General features: G+C 38.2%; 2 protein-coding genes across 2 annotated transcripts; both read right to left on the bottom strand.

Annotated features, from left to right (window-relative positions):
* Nucleotides 1-366: 366 nt before the first annotated feature.
* On the bottom strand, nucleotides 367-12,083 carry LOC116292129 (uncharacterized). Its single transcript, XM_031699379.2, has 6 exons — nucleotides 11,391-12,083; nucleotides 5,687-6,681; nucleotides 5,246-5,469; nucleotides 4,468-4,634; nucleotides 2,577-2,664; nucleotides 367-1,702 (listed from the first exon to the last, which is right to left on the bottom strand). Exons 1-6 carry the CDS (start codon nucleotides 11,994-11,996, stop codon nucleotides 939-941), a joined length of 2,844 nt encoding a protein of 947 aa, XP_031555239.2. The 5' UTR covers nucleotides 11,997-12,083; the 3' UTR covers nucleotides 367-938.
* A 252-nt stretch (nucleotides 12,084-12,335) lies between these two features.
* LOC116292131 (uncharacterized) lies at nucleotides 12,336-15,242 on the bottom strand. The gene is made up of 2 exons (XM_031699382.2): nucleotides 14,411-15,242; nucleotides 12,336-13,237 (listed from the first exon to the last, which is right to left on the bottom strand). The coding sequence occupies exons 1-2, from the start codon at nucleotides 15,240-15,242 to the stop codon at nucleotides 13,167-13,169; spliced, it is 903 nt and encodes a 300-aa protein (XP_031555242.2). The 3' UTR covers nucleotides 12,336-13,166.
* Between the last annotated feature and the right edge of the window lie 3 nt (nucleotides 15,243-15,245).

The raw sequence follows: 15,245 nt of genomic DNA, 5'->3' as shown, positions 1-15,245 counted from the left end.
TGCTTTTAAAATGGACAAGAGCAGTGGTGGATCCACAATAATAATGTTCTCTTGCATCATCATTTTTCCCATGAGGCACATCACTGGCCTAGGGGTGCTCCTGATTAGGATAACCTATCCACCAGTCCCATTTCATATTAAATCTCATGAGTTAGTTCAGTTTAATGTAAAAAAATATAAAAAATCCAAGGTACCAGCTGGTGCGGGGGGGGGAGGGGTTCATTTGCACCCAATGAACCCCCCCTAAATCCACCACAGAAGAGTGACACCTTTGCTCAAGGCCTTGTCTCTCTAAGCTTTACAAAATAGCATATTTTAGATGTTCAAGACATGTATAAGTAATATAAGAATTGAAATCCAGGTTTGTAGACCAGAAATTTTCTCTATCTTTATCTTTTCTTCGTACTTTAATATTTACAGTTGGCACAAATATCTAAGCCATGCCTGAAATTGCAAAGATATAACCTAAATTTCTCAATAAATACATTTTCTTCTATCAACTAACCTGTGTAGTCAGGCCATAATAGGGCGTTTGTCTGATGGCGTCATTTGACTCTCACTACCAACATCCTTCGAGAATTTTCTTCGTGATTTAAATTTGTATTCCAAGAAAGTGTGCAAGGGAGTCTGGTAGTAGAGGTCAATGCGCCATGGACAGATGCACACATCATGTGTCTACATTAGAATTCTTTTTCGTTTATAATACAAACAGTCAATCATAGGGATCACGCAAACCGTGTTCTACCGTGACAGACCGTGTAAGGAGAGACGGCATTACGTGATCACGCAAAACCGTGTTCTTCCCGTGATAGACCGCGTAAGGAGAGAGGACATTACGTGATCATGCAAACCGTGTCCTCCTGTGACAGACCATATAAATAGAGACGGAGTTATGAGATCAATCAAAACCGTGACAGATCGTGTAAATAGAGAAGGAGTTACGAGATCACGCAAAATCGTGTTCTCCCGTGACATCCCGTGTATATAGAGACGATGTTCGTAGTACCAGAAGAACTAATGGATGTTAACTTGTTCGATTTTTCGTTCAACTTATTAATATTACTCGGCCTTGGGCGTGAAGGTTCGCCTTCCATGTCAACAGACTCGTCCAGTTTACAAGTCTTGGATTCCGTGTCGTACGTACAAAATGCCTTGGACTCGGCGAGTTTGATTTGAACAACATTATTATTATACAAGTGTGTAGTGCTTTCAGGATGTTGATATAGCGAAGCTACTTTGCTTTCATAGATATCATTCCATTCGACAAATCCTCGAGCGTTCTCCATAATACTAATCCCATGATGCCTTGTGGACTGCACGCGGTTGCGCGTTACGAACGGATCCCCAGGACCACAGATTTGGATCCCGCACAATAAGTTCGAAAACACATCATTTTCTCGGATTATTCCTTTCCCGGAAATGTGTAAACCATGTTTGTGGTTTCCATAGATACCGTTACCATGGATACTAGCCGAAGAATTGGTGTCGATGATAATGCCGGATCCCTCGTTTTTGCACACACCGTTGTCCTGAATGGTGATGTCCGCTGGCTTTACGATACTGATACCGCAGCCCTTGTTACTATGGATATTATTGTCCCTGATTAGGAGTCCTTCATTGGCGCAGAAGTGAATGCCGTGACCCGCATTGTCGTATATCGTATTGCTATCTATTGTGGCGTAGTTCTTGTCCGGTCTGGGGCCTGATGAGACAAAAATCCTTATCAAGCTAATGTTCAAAATATGAATTTTTTTAAATTCCTCCTGCCATCCCGAGTAATATTGCTATCATTACGAGCACTACGTAGAGTTTTGTTCTAACCGCGCGCGCTCGACGAAATGAATAGCGCACTGCCATATTCTTTTGCGCACAAAACAAACTACGCTTCGAAGCTGCGCACTAGATCAACAGGTCTTTAAAGGTTGAATAAGACGTTAAGGAGTTACGAGAACGCTGATCTCTAAGTAAACCAAGGTTGGTTCGAAGGTGCGCACTAGACCAACAGGTCTTAAGGTTTAAATGGGACATTATAAGAACGCTGTTCTTCAAGTAAACCAATGTTTTTACGGCTGTAAAATAATTATTAGCTATTGATCCACGTGGAAGAGTTTTGTTCCGTGGAGCATGATAGTTCAACGTCACAGTATCGAGGTGAAAAAGAGCTAAACATGGTCGACTATATAGGGAGAGAGAGCAGGTCAAGTCAAAAGACTAATATAAGGGTGCTGGATCTGAGTCAGCATGATAAGAAAAGAGTCCAGCATTGGACCAGGTTAGATCGATAATGGGTGGTAACAACACTAAATAAAGGCGTAGGAACTGAAGTATCAGGTGTGATCCATGCAGGCGGTTAGACTGAGTGTTGGTGTTGACACTCAATAAAGTGATAGGAACTGACGTATCAGGTCAAGTCAAAAGTCCTTCGTAAGAGAGCCGGGCCTGGCTCACGATGATTCAAGCGTGATTTATGGAGGCAGTTAGATTGAGTGTAGGTGTTAACACTCAATAAAAGGATCATATGGAAAGGGCTGGTGGTGATAGTACCACATGACATAACGACTGAGTGAGCAGCCTACCTGTAAAATCTAATGTGTGGTCATGGTCATCAAAATTGGACGATGACGTCAAGTCTTCGTCGTAAAATAAAGGTTGAAGCAGCTGCTCCTGTAAAACACAAGGAAAGATTTATCAGTTTTTGACATGATGATAGTAATGACAAAAAAAAAAACAACAAAAAACAATAGCAACAACAAGATTCAAGATCGAAAGGAAGAAAAGAAAGAAGTGATCAGTATGCAGGGAGAAAAACCTGGTAGGAAAGCAACTGAAGCAAAGAAGTGAACCAATAAAAAACTCTACTCATTTATGATGGTGGGTTTGGTTGAACCCAGGACCACAGCATTGAGAGACAGCGCACTAGAAGTGCGCAGTTTGTCTGTACTTCCACTAAACAGCAAATGTTTTAGCGCACTTGGAATACACCTAAGGCCAAAATGGCGCACGGCCGATTGTGTTACGTGCTGACGAGGCATCCAGGGCCAAATGCAAATAAATAATATGTTGTCAATGCAAAGATACACTTGTTCACTTGTTCTGTCTTTCTTTTCTTCTTACATCCAGGAAAGCGACAATTTTGCAGCATCAATTTATAAGAAAATGCTGTAAATTTGTAAATTTGGCCCTGGACTGGATGCCTCGTTTTCAACCGGCCGTGCGCCATTTTGGATTTAGGTGTATAGCTTGTTTGGCCCCGTCAATAATACTGGATCCCCGGGGGTGGGCAGGGGTTAAGACCCCTCGTTTTATCAATTTGTTTTCATTTCTTTTTGTATTGTTCATTCATTATCTGAATGAAAATCTTCTGCAAATCCCTTGTTTACAAGTATGGATTAGTACTACTATATTTAGCTTAAATATCTCGATAACATCCCTACGAACAAGGTCAAGTTGGGCATCAAAACCCGACCTAATATCCTAATACAGCACTTCCTCAATTTGGATCAAATCTCAGCTACTAATAGCTTTTTAAAGTCTTCCATGGATTTCCCGACATCCCTTCCAGGCTACCTTGATTACAGGTTTATTTACAGAAAAGGGAAAAAACAGCTTAGAGGGAGAATCCGTAGAGCAGCGATTGCTTTTTTGTTTTTCACAGATAAAAGATACGTAAAATAATACTGGAGGCAATTTTCGTCTGGTGGCTTAATGGAAAGAAAACGTCTCGTAGACTAAATATATCATACGCCAAAGCGCCATTAACGGATAAAAATAAGATTTTATAAAGTATCGTAGACACTATTTGCGCTCTAAGGAATTTTAACTAGAGTGGCTCTGTCAGAAGTTGTGGGTACGTGTACTGGGTCATTGTTTTTTAAACATCTTTTAGTTCTAAAAAGCACTATAAAAAGATACTTTATGGTGTGGACCAATATCGAAATTACTCTGAAAATGTCGATATTGGAAAAAATATAAATCACTTTTTTCTCGGGGGATTGTGACATCTAGATTTAAACAATTCAATTTTCCGGTTTCGCGTCTCACTTAGAGTTGTTCCGGCTAAAAGTGTGTTCAGTATGCCGTGATATGCTTTATCAATGCCACGTAGGGCATTCGAGAAGTCACAGTAAAACTCGACTGAGTCGGATATGCCTTGTGTTCAAGCTTTTCAAGCTTTATCCAACTTGTGGTAACTACTAGCGGGTCAATACTACAGTATTTTTGGCGTGCATGTCTTGTCATGAGAAATAAATAAATAAAAGGGAAAAAAAATATGGCCGCCATGTTGGTTCGTAAAAATAAAGATGGCCGCTCTGACGTCACTGGCATACCAAAAATAGAAAAGACCTTCTCAGTCGTGACATTTTGTCGGGTATTTATCAAATGAGACACAAAAATAAAGTAAGAATGAATCAGGGCATGTAGGTTAGGAAAGGAAATACTCTGATTGCCGGATCCATGTTATCTAACCTGATCTTGTTCTTGCTGAATGAACTGTGAGCTCAGCTGTTGGTTTTCATGGATGACGTCAATGCTGCTCACAAAGGATATGCCGCTATCACCGCTCTTGCCGATGCGGTTGCCGTAAATAACAGGCTTGGATATCGTGAGCAGCCATATGCCACACCCACTGTTGGCTGTTGTTAGAAGAAGAACAAAAGTTAAGTACAACGAGTCAAAACCAGAAGATTCAATGAGAGGCAGTGTAGAATAGGTGAGCACAATGTGTATGCAATGTGATGTTATTGTGCCAAACTGTACAGCCAACCATGACTTGTGGCACTGATTCTCATTTGTGAACGTAACATAGGCCTTTCTGAGATCGACAAACATGGTGCATTGTGGTATTGCATGGGTACAAACAACACCATATAATGAACTAACGATCTAGCTTACCCAGGCTAGTCCACAATGCACTTTGTGTTCACTATTAGAAAAGGCATATGAACAAGAAAAGTTTTAAACAGGAACAATTTCTTAATAAGGTTCAAGGCGGATGTAGAAATTTCGCATGAATGAAAAATGTAGTTTAAAACGATCCTCAAATGGCTTCCAGATTCAAGCACTGTGATTGGATGCAATGCTTATGATTCTACCTCTTGATTGGCTACGACTGGGAGCCATTAAAGAGCCTCAGCATGATACTTTTTCCTAAATGCGATCGGAGTTAATCTTTTATTAGACGAAATAATTGCTTGTCAGTTGACGTTTCATGTTTGCAATAATCAATTAGGCTCTAAATTCTCACCTAGAATATCGTTATCCATGATGATGCCCTTGCCTCCTTCACCAATGACAATCCCGTCTGCCTGTCCATCACGTATCCAGTTATTAGATACCACAGGATTCCCACCATTCCTGATGTCTACTCCACCCCATTCCATTCCACAGATATCGTTATGGGTAATGTGGCCGCGCCCTTCTTCGGTGATGGCGATTCCCGCGGCTTGTCCTGACCAGATACGATTGTGCCTTAAAAATAGAAGCAACAAGAAGTCAGAACGGAGAGAGGCGAGGTAGGAAAAAGGCCGTCTGCGCGTATGATGATCAGGAACTTTTAAATGGGAAAAGGATTTTAGAAGAGAACAAAAAGACGCCTTCCCTTCCTACGCCACTGGAATAAATCTATTCGGGGTTAGAAGCACAATGCAATAAAAATCAGACTAGTACCCAGGTTTTGGTGACTTACTTGACCACAGGGTTCCCACGATATAAGATATACACTCCAGCCTCAGCGTTATCATAGATATCGTTATCCCGTATCAGACCTCTCCCGCGGTCCAATATCACCACGCCAGACCTCTTCCCACTGTGTATCCTGTTGTGCTGCAGAATGGGGTCCGAACCACTTCGAATATCCACACCAGCTTCCTTGTTCATAAAGATATCATTCCCTGCCACGAGCCCGTGAGATCTTTCACGGAAAAATATTCCTGATGAGTCACAGTTGTGAATCGTGTTGTACAAGACGACGACTTTGGCGCCAGACATGCAACGAACAGCGTATGAGATTCCCGCCATTTCGTTACACTCGATCCAGGCGTGTCCGCGCCGACGTACTAACACCGCTCCTTTACATGTCTTAAAATTATTATTTCTAACTACGCAGCCATGGATTGACCGAATTACGTCTCTACTTTGAGTGTCTAGTTGGTACTTCCCTTTACGGGGCTGCGCAACGTCTGTCACAGAATTAAGGTAGCTGTGGCCATTTGTCGTTACCATGGTAACGTGGTTGCCTGTGCTCCCTTTCGATTGGTTATCATTGTCTCTTAGCAACGCGCTGCTACCTTTATTTTTTTTAGTGCCTCCTACTGTCTCTTTTGTGGAGTCTTTGCTTGTTTTCTTATGGCGATTCTTAGAAATAACGGAGCTGTGAGAGAATGTTAAATCGTATAAATCTTCGAGTCCTAAAGAGTCGATCCCGTTAGCGACCATCCAGCCTTCGACCGGTCTAGAGGTGGGTCTCTGTCGCGTGATTGGTGGAATTCCTTCAATGATGATAGCGGAAGTGTCGTCAGTGACGAACTCGCAATTTTCCACACGACTGAAGCCTACAGATCGTAGAATGATGAACGAATGATTGAAGCTACAGTAACGAATACTAACGCTGCCAGGGGACGACACTTGGATGTGTCCTTGTTCGAAGATACAGTTATCGACTTGAATATGACCTGTGGCGACCTAAGAAAGGAAAGAGATTAGTATGTAGAGCAACATACAGGGCAAGGTTTTTCTAGTAATAAAGAACAGGTGGAATAAAAGAGAAAACTTCAGTAAAAGGAAAAAGTATTTTCAGTTTGATTTTACATCGATCATCGATAACGCAGGACAAGAAAGCAAACTAGCAAAAAATACAAAAAGAGTTTTTCGTTTTTTTTTTTGATTTTCTTATTTTTCGTGTTTTTGTATACACATATTCAAATAGACGTTGAAACGTCCTAGGGATTGAAAACAAAAATGAAGGCAGGCTCGAGCAAAAAAATGAAATCAAATCTACTTTAAAATCTTACTTAGAAGCAAATGAGACCAATATACGACACTAAGTAGAAGCACTCTATCAAATGCCGGATTATCCGAACTTAATATTCCTTCTTGTGTTACACGAGCTAGTTTTCGTGCAGCTCGTCTCGACTGTCCTCAATTCTTCAGGCACGTTTTGTACATGCGACAGTCTTGACATATATGGATGTTAGGTTGTACAGCTTATCTCCTTCATTTCACAGGAAAAACTACATAACTTTTTTTTTCTCTTCCGGCCTCCTTAAAGGTCATCCGGCTCCAATGAACACTTTTCAAAACCATATATTCGATGTGAGGCTAACATGAAAGCACAAAAGAATGAAAGTACAAAAGAAACCAGACTTTTTTTGATGGAATTTGTGGCATTTTTTAATTTTTTAAATTTCCATATTGGCCTTGCATCCAAGATAATTTTGAAAAATCTCTGTTTGATTAACTCATGTTTTGATATCATGTCGGCCGCCCAAACCACTGCTTTAAAATTCTCTAGTTTTATTCTTTTTTTATCCTGAATCTGGAGCCCGCCCAGCCTCTCCCCTTCCTACGGGCCTGTTCAAGGAACATTTATTACCCTGTCCGCTTGCAGAGATCCTTCTCTGGTTTCTTTACATATTATCCGGATTGTCTTATTTGTTTTTCTGAGGGAAGAAATACCTCACGTAACTGTGAAAAGTAATCACATAACAACGTTCATTAGTCCTTGGTAATTACTCTTTTTCATTACACTTTGGTGCTACAAAGACATGTTTTTTTATTACGGAGTAACGAATACACCCACTGTACACTTTATTTTTATCAGATCATATCTCTTCCCAAATGTAATCCAAAATGTCATCCGTTTAGGGATTATATGGCATGATGTTGAAATTCAACAAAAAGTTTAGATTAAAATCGTATCTTTTTCCCTCGGAAATGAAAACATCGAGAGAGTACTTGTGTTGAATTTTAATCGCGGCCAAGCAGACGTCGTCGAAGTGTCGTCCACTCGACAGGCTTATGTACACGTTTAAAGATGAGCTTTGTTATCGTATTGCTGCATGTGTTATCTTTGGGACAGCTGCTTAAATAGTATTAGCGAAGCGTAATGAAAAAGAGCCATGAATCGGCTTCCTTTTGTCATTTCTCCACTTTTTCTCCCCTAATCCTCGTCCCTTTGCTCCTTCGTCTCACCCAGCCTTTTCTCTTTCTTTTTCACTTCATGGTCACATTGAACATCCGCAAAATCTAGGAAACACTAAATCTTTAATGATCGATCGAATTGAAATAAAGAACAACTCGATAGCTTTTACTATGGTTAACTATGAAGACAAAAAAATTTTTTTGAGTGTTTTACTTAGTTCTAAGAAATTACTGAGGCAACAGATCGAGTAAATCGTCGTTCTTTTGTACGTACAAAAACGAACAAAACTAAAACAAAACACTGCTCATATTCGTCGGATAAAAGTCAGACAAAAAACATTAATCTTAATATTAAGCTCAAGTGCCCAATCTAAGGGAGATTTTAGAGAATATATGGCAGTCAAAATATGACAACCAAGCCGTCAAAGTGTCTATTTATTTCGCTCAAAACTGAAAAGAACTTAAGGTCAATTTAGACCCCCTTAACTGTATGTCTACTACGCTATACTGTACGTCAGTGCATGCAAAATAAAAAATTCCCACTATCTGTTAGGAGATTTTACGGTCTTGCAAGATATATTTGTAACTTCTTCAGGCAAATTTTCACGCCTTGAAACGGTTTTAAATGCGTTTTTTTCGTCGGGAGCTCAAGGCAATTCTTCTTGTGACAAACAATTCTTACAACCAGGCGTCGTTAAAGGAAATTGGAAATAAAAAAGGAATTCAACAGTTGAAAGTAATTTTCATCGAAACAGCTTGCAATTGTCAGTGTCATTAGACCTAAGGTTTCAGTTGTCTAGGCTGTTATTTGTCTCTGACAAACCGAAACAATCACAGTTCCAGGTGCTTTCTGAAGAATCAACTTTTTTTTTTTTTTACGAAGGCCGGGGGCGGAAATAGGCGGGGTTTGGCAAAGTCGCGAGTTCGAAATGAAATCATGGTTGGCCTGTCTGACAAAAAATAAAATAAAATAAAATAAAAAATTACAGGCTATGTTCTAATTATTGGGTAGGTTGTCATTTTAGTTGTTATTTAGGAGATTTTTTGCAAGAACCACCGACTGACATCCCCACCCGAGTTCCGCCTCTGCCACCGACGATTGAGTGCCGGTGTACGTACCTTCGACGCGCTACGTCAAAGATTTTTCCTCTCTCCTTAAGAACTTTTTTAAAACAAACTTTTGAAGCTGATAACGAATACATAAAATGATAGATAAGAACAAAATTGTCAATTAAGCGTTTACTTAAACCTGAAACACCCTCTTTGAGATGGACGCTGCATGATCACGGAAATGGAAAAGAAATTATGTTTACTTGCTTGGCGCCTTTAGTATCAGACTACCGGCTCACTCAGTATCGCTTGGTTTTATTGAGCCGTGTTTTCGTATTCTGTAGTATTCTGTTTGTTACGTCTTTTCGGTGTTTTTGTTCCACTTTTCGATTCAGTTATGTAACGTTGTTTTTAAAAGATTGTTTAAAGTGTGTAAAAAACGACCGTGTTTGCTCAGCCAATCGACGAGTACTTATAGATCTGTGTTTTAGAGATTTTGGACGTTATTCATCTTCAAACAATGTGTTCCTGGCGTGTACATTAAAATGAATTATATGTTAGTTCAATAAAATCTTCAAGATGATAAACGCATAACGGTAAAACTAATTTACACCGGCTGTAAAAGGAAAAGCGAAGGAAAGAATAATAAACGAAACAAAATGATGAAACGAATTGGAAAAGAAATATCGAATGGATGGGAATGGAATATAAGTTATCGCCCAGTGCTGAGGTTCAGATAAAAAGCCAAAAATACATGGCCATGAAAGGTCGCCTATTGACTCGACCCTGACATGAAAGATAGCTTATCTTGAGCAAGATATGTCGATCATGTACTTGCACACTTGGTAAAAGTTAGAATACAGGTACATCCATCAGGTTGTAACGCTCAGTACTTCAATTCCATCTACGATCTTTTCTAGATACCTCAGAATTTAACGCATTTGAAAATGCATTTACTTTTGACGTTTTCATTATCTTATTCTTGACGTGAGTCGGTTATTTCATGAGTCTGTCAGGGCACTTATACACTTTCATGGATTCCAATTCAATCAAAAACGAAAGGAACTTAATATAGACTCATTTTTAAGCAGACTTGTATTTACACAAAAAAGTATTCACTGTCAAGGAAAATAAATTATATGAGTTATAAATAAATAAATGACAAACAAATTATTATTCTCTTGAATATAGCGATTTGTTTTCTTTTATGTAGAATCGAGGATGATCTTTTAGCTATGGATTTGCAGTGGATTTTCCCTTTTTTCTGTAGTAATGAACTTGAATCGCTTTAATCAGTATTGTTTTTTAAGGGAACTTGGAATTATGTCATATTGATATAGCTAGCTTATTTTTGCCGCTAACGAACTTATAATAGCAGACATTTTTTACATATAATTAATTTAAAATCTTTTCAGATTTAGTTCTGGATATAGTTCTTATATCGTCCCAACTAACTCGTTGTGAAGTATATTTATCGGATTTAGTACGTCAATTTGTTAGGAGGAATTTCTGGCACAAGTGTTTTGTTTTGTTATGTTAAAATTCATTGGAAAGCATAGACTAATTTTGAAATACCATTCACGAAACTGTCAGGAATGACAGATATGAAATGTCGACAGCAAACAATCAATGAATGTCCAAGCTCTACGAGTAGTTACTAAGCTGCGAAAAAAGGAAAGACTGTGAATGCAAATGAAGAGTGATAATTTGAAGCTTTAGGAACTTTTTTTGAAATAAATTTTAAAAGGTTTTTATGCTAAAGAATTTTTCGTTCATTTTTTTTGTCAACCTTGTGTAGCCAATCGAAAAGAACAGTGTTGCCATCTACTAAAACTTGTGTCGTGACTGAAGAATACCCTTTTGAAACCGGTAATACAATTAATTTTTGAGACAGTTTATCTTCTATGATGTACATATATTTTTACATATCTTTGTCATAAAGTTTTTAACTTTATCAGAATATTGGTTTAAAATGTTTTTCAGGGCTATTTTCATAGAAATAAAAAGAAATTACAACTTGTCTTAATTGTGAAATTGCAGTACTGTAAGTCTAAATTCAAAAAATACCTAACGTGATGACCGGTAAAAAAATACGAATAATCTTGAAGATCTTTACATTTAGTGTTCTATAAGGGGATTAGGGTACGACCATACAAAATTAGCAATCTCATACGATAAATGGTAAAGAATAACAGCCCTACCTTCAATATAACTGGAGAATTTTGAACCAACATTCCTGTTCCAGGTTGAACTACGACATTAACCAAACGCGCCGTCGAACATTGCTGTTCAATAGTCATCTGAATTACTACATCTCCGATCTCTCCTTCCCCGTAAATCTCTATTGGAAATTTTAAGACTAAAAAGTGCTGTTCGTCGTAAATCCCTGGATGTAGGACGATTCGATCGAAAGGCGAAGCAGCGCTCATTGCATCGCGAATACTCAAGTACTTCTTCCCGGGGCCAACATGTAGAATAACCTTTTCGGGCTTTCTTCGCAAAGCGATAAAAAATGGAGAACATCTTACGTCAATGCTTCGATTGATCCATTGTTGTGATGCAATATGGTGAGCTTTATAAGTGTTTTTCCAAGAAGAGGGATCTTTTTCAGTTGTATTTGGCCAATTTGGATGTCTCCACTTTTTTGCCGCGAGAAACAGTGTCTTCCATCTTGTACTATCAAGACTTTTGACCAGCTCTCTCCATTCTTTGCAAACTTGCGAACATCGGCAAAGATCTGCCACCGATAAGTACGAAAGAACAACTCTCCATAACTCTAGAGGTAATGTGGCTTCTTTCTCCGGCATCTTGCCCTAAAGGGAATGGCGATTCCCAATGATCTTACGGCTGTAAAACTGTAAACATTAGGAACCTTCCATCGCCATATGTAACAATTGGCATCGAGTCTTCTCGATGCTGATTGGTCGATACGGTGAACGTAATTTAACCATCGCTGAATCAATTAAAATGGACAGCTGGTATATATGCACAAAAAAACTTGCACATTGACCTATACAAAATCCCAAAGTTTGGCGTTAATCGGGTCAAGTAGCCCACCAGTAAATAAAAATTTCATTTTTCAAAAAATGCTCTAAAACAGCTAAAAATCACTCAGAATGACGTTAAATACCAACACAGGAGCAAGGTATGTTCAAATATATATATATTTTTGAAATTACATATTTTTTCGTCCAAACGACATAACTGTAAATACTATCATACACACCACAAATACATTGCTTAGGCTGCCGTGGTAAAATTGGTACGAAAAAGGTATAAAAAGTCCTTTAAAACTGCAAACCCAACCGAAGAAATTTTTTTTCATTAAAGGACTTTGAGAAAGTCTAATGAAATTCTGAAGATCAAGCATGAAAAAAAAAACCATATTTATTAAAAGACATTTCCTTGAACATTTTAATGTTTTGATTGTACCTTATACGATTAGTGTCCATTTTAAGGGGTGGAGAATGTTTGGCTCTGATTGGTTGAGCGGGAATTTTATTATCGCTCTTGCAGATGGGAATGAGCTTGGTCCATTGTAAGTTTGATTGACAGAAGCCAAAATGTTGGACATCTTGAGTCAGTAGGTTGCAGAATTATGAAAAGTGCTTGTAAAACTAAATATTTCTAAAATAAATTATAAAATACCAGAGTCCTTTTAGGACTACTGATCTTCGAAAATTGAAAATATCATTCAAATTTTACTTTTTGCATTGACTACAAAAATTTATTATTCTTATTGCTGATCCATTCATTCAACTAAACTTTTTTAAAACTATTTCATTATAATTAAAACTATATACACCACTAGCTAATTACAATACTATTTCTTATATAAAAACTGCCTAAATATTATTAATTATTATTTGTTTGTGACATCTCTTTGATAGTGCCTCATTAGCCAGTTGTCACAGATTATACATTAGCTTGTCAAAAACTTTCTACATCATTCACAATGCACTGCAATCTCCTTAAAACTAATTCTTATCTTTAGTCTTCATAACGATGATCTCATCTCTTGACATCTCATCCTCTTGTGAAGAACTTGCTATAAAGTGTAAGAAGTAGACTGGTAAGTTTACAAAGGGTAAGAAATTGACAATACTATTTAGAATAGTTTTGCATGCTTAGGGATATATTATTTAGACCTTATTCAATTGGCCAAGCCTCCAAGACTAAACCAACTTATATTATAGAGCAGTTTTTGTATCACTTTGCAAAGCTTTTAAGACAGCAAGGCATATGTCAGACCAATCACAGGAGAATTTGCTCAAGTAGAGGCTTTGCACCATTATGTGATGGCAGCCATGACAGGAGGCAGGGGCAATTGAATCTGGTCTAATCAGATTTACATAAGAAAGAATTCAGTCTACCAGGGGAGAAATAGTATGGTTGTGTCTCATGTCATAGCTGCCACCATGTGATGGTGCAAAGCCTCTATATCTGCTACACAGCATAAACATGGTGCAGAAACTGTTACACCAAGCTAACAGCTTTGCCAGACCAATCACATTGGGCAAGAAAAAAATTTGCAAATCAAAATTCTAGAAAACATCACTGTTGTGCCAAGGTATGTATACTGCACCAAACCTGCTCTAATGGAGGTCCTTAAAGTGCACCTAACCCCAGATACAATACTTTCAGTATTGATTTTACATAAAGTAAATTGTTAAATGGTGAAGTATTTTTTCATTTGAATGTTGCAGTCTTTAAGTTATGAAGGTTTATACTTCCATTACATTGCTGACTATGACGTCACCCCAGGCTTTTGAGTGTATTGTTTTAATTTCTAATACTAAAAACTAGCCATTATGAGACATCAGATTTACAATAAGCATTGTGAGAACCTTGAGTATAATAATGATTCTTTTTAAAAACTGTTTGTATGAACCAGTCAAAATTCGTATATTTAATGAATCCTGGGGTGACATCACAGTCAGTAACATATTAGAAGTATAAACCTTAATAACGTAACATTCAAATGAATAAATATTTCACCATTCAACTATTTACTTTATGTAAAATCAATACTGCAAGTATTGTATCAAGGGTTAGGTGCACTTTAAATTGGGGGACACCACCAAGTCTGGTTGTTAAGCTTTGTATGTTTGAGGTCTGCATTGTCCTGCATTGTCACAACTTTTTCCAGTTGCTACGTTTATACATCATGACCCCAACCATTGGAAATCATGATTTTACTAGTAACACTTTCGATACTTACGGCTTTGATAAGTAGGTGGCTTATTTTGATCTATGACCTTAAATGGTTCATAAAACTCCTTGAGCCCAACCAATTTCAAATGACTTTTATTTTTCTTGACTCTAACCCGGCCACATTTGTATGCAAAGGTGTATCTCCCCATTGACTTTGGACGTGAAAGACGACAATCTTTATTCCTCTTCCAAGTTCCAAATCCACTTACACCACCATTTGGTACCGTTGCACTCACAGAGCCTTCGATGTTGGAATTCTCTACTGCTTTATTCTTAAGGTGTTCAGCTGTTAATACTTCGTATATAATATACAGATGAGATCTTTTAGCCTCTCTGAACAGTTCTGGTGAATCTTGAGGCGTGACTCTCTTTAGCCAATAACTTAATTGCTTATATGGAACAGAAAACTTAACTATTTTTCCCCAATCTAGAACTCTGTTATTTTCGCATGAAGCTGAACCACCACATCCAACAACTGCTGGCACTTTTATCGTAATACCTCTATTCTTCTGGAAGGCAGATGCCAGGCCTTGAATACAGACTTCCTCTTCTCTCGTTTTCACTTCGCCAAAGTTGTCTGGACAATGGTCAAAAAGCCAACCTAGGCTGATCAAGTTTGATGAACTTCGTGAATCTGAGTCATGAGCCTGTCTCAAACTAGGCCACGACAATGTCCTAAACCAAGACTGATTTGTCGACTGATCATCAGCAACCGGAGTGCAAAAATAAAGAATACCGAATTCAGAAGATTCAGCCAACGATGGGACAGGGATGTAATTTCTAAATTCTTCATTTACGAAAGACTTTAACTCTTCGTTTAAGGAAGAATCCAAGTCCATGCT

Source organism: Actinia tenebrosa, unplaced genomic scaffold (assembly GCF_029948245.1).
Source record: "Actinia tenebrosa isolate PJP-AT-01 unplaced genomic scaffold, QUT_ActTen_1.0 PGA_scaffold13__45_contigs__length_12533684, whole genome shotgun sequence".
Classification (NCBI taxonomy): domain Eukaryota; kingdom Metazoa; phylum Cnidaria; class Anthozoa; order Actiniaria; family Actiniidae; genus Actinia; species Actinia tenebrosa.
This window is presented reverse-complemented; position numbering and strand designations above follow the sequence as displayed.

Bases quoted from the DNA above. Each gene is read 5' to 3' on its own strand.
- LOC116292129 (XM_031699379.2), bottom strand. From the start codon at position 11,996: ATGCCGGAGAAAGAAGCCACATTACCTCTAGAGTTATGGAGAGTTGTT. The intron at 4,635-5,245 runs GTGAGAATTTAG...TTCTAACAACAG, and splicing joins CATGGATAACGATATTCTAG to CCAACAGTGGGTGTGGCATA. The intron at 2,665-4,467 runs GTTAGATAACAT...TGTGTTTTACAG, and splicing joins TTCAGCAAGAACAAGATCAG to GAGCAGCTGCTTCAACCTTT.
- LOC116292131 (XM_031699382.2), bottom strand. From the start codon at position 15,242: ATGGACTTGGATTCTTCCTTAAACGAAGAGTTAAAGTCTTTCGTAAAT. The intron at 13,238-14,410 runs GTAAGTATCGAA...TACACTTTATAG, and splicing joins GCCACCTACTTATCAAAGCC to CAAGTTCTTCACAAGAGGAT.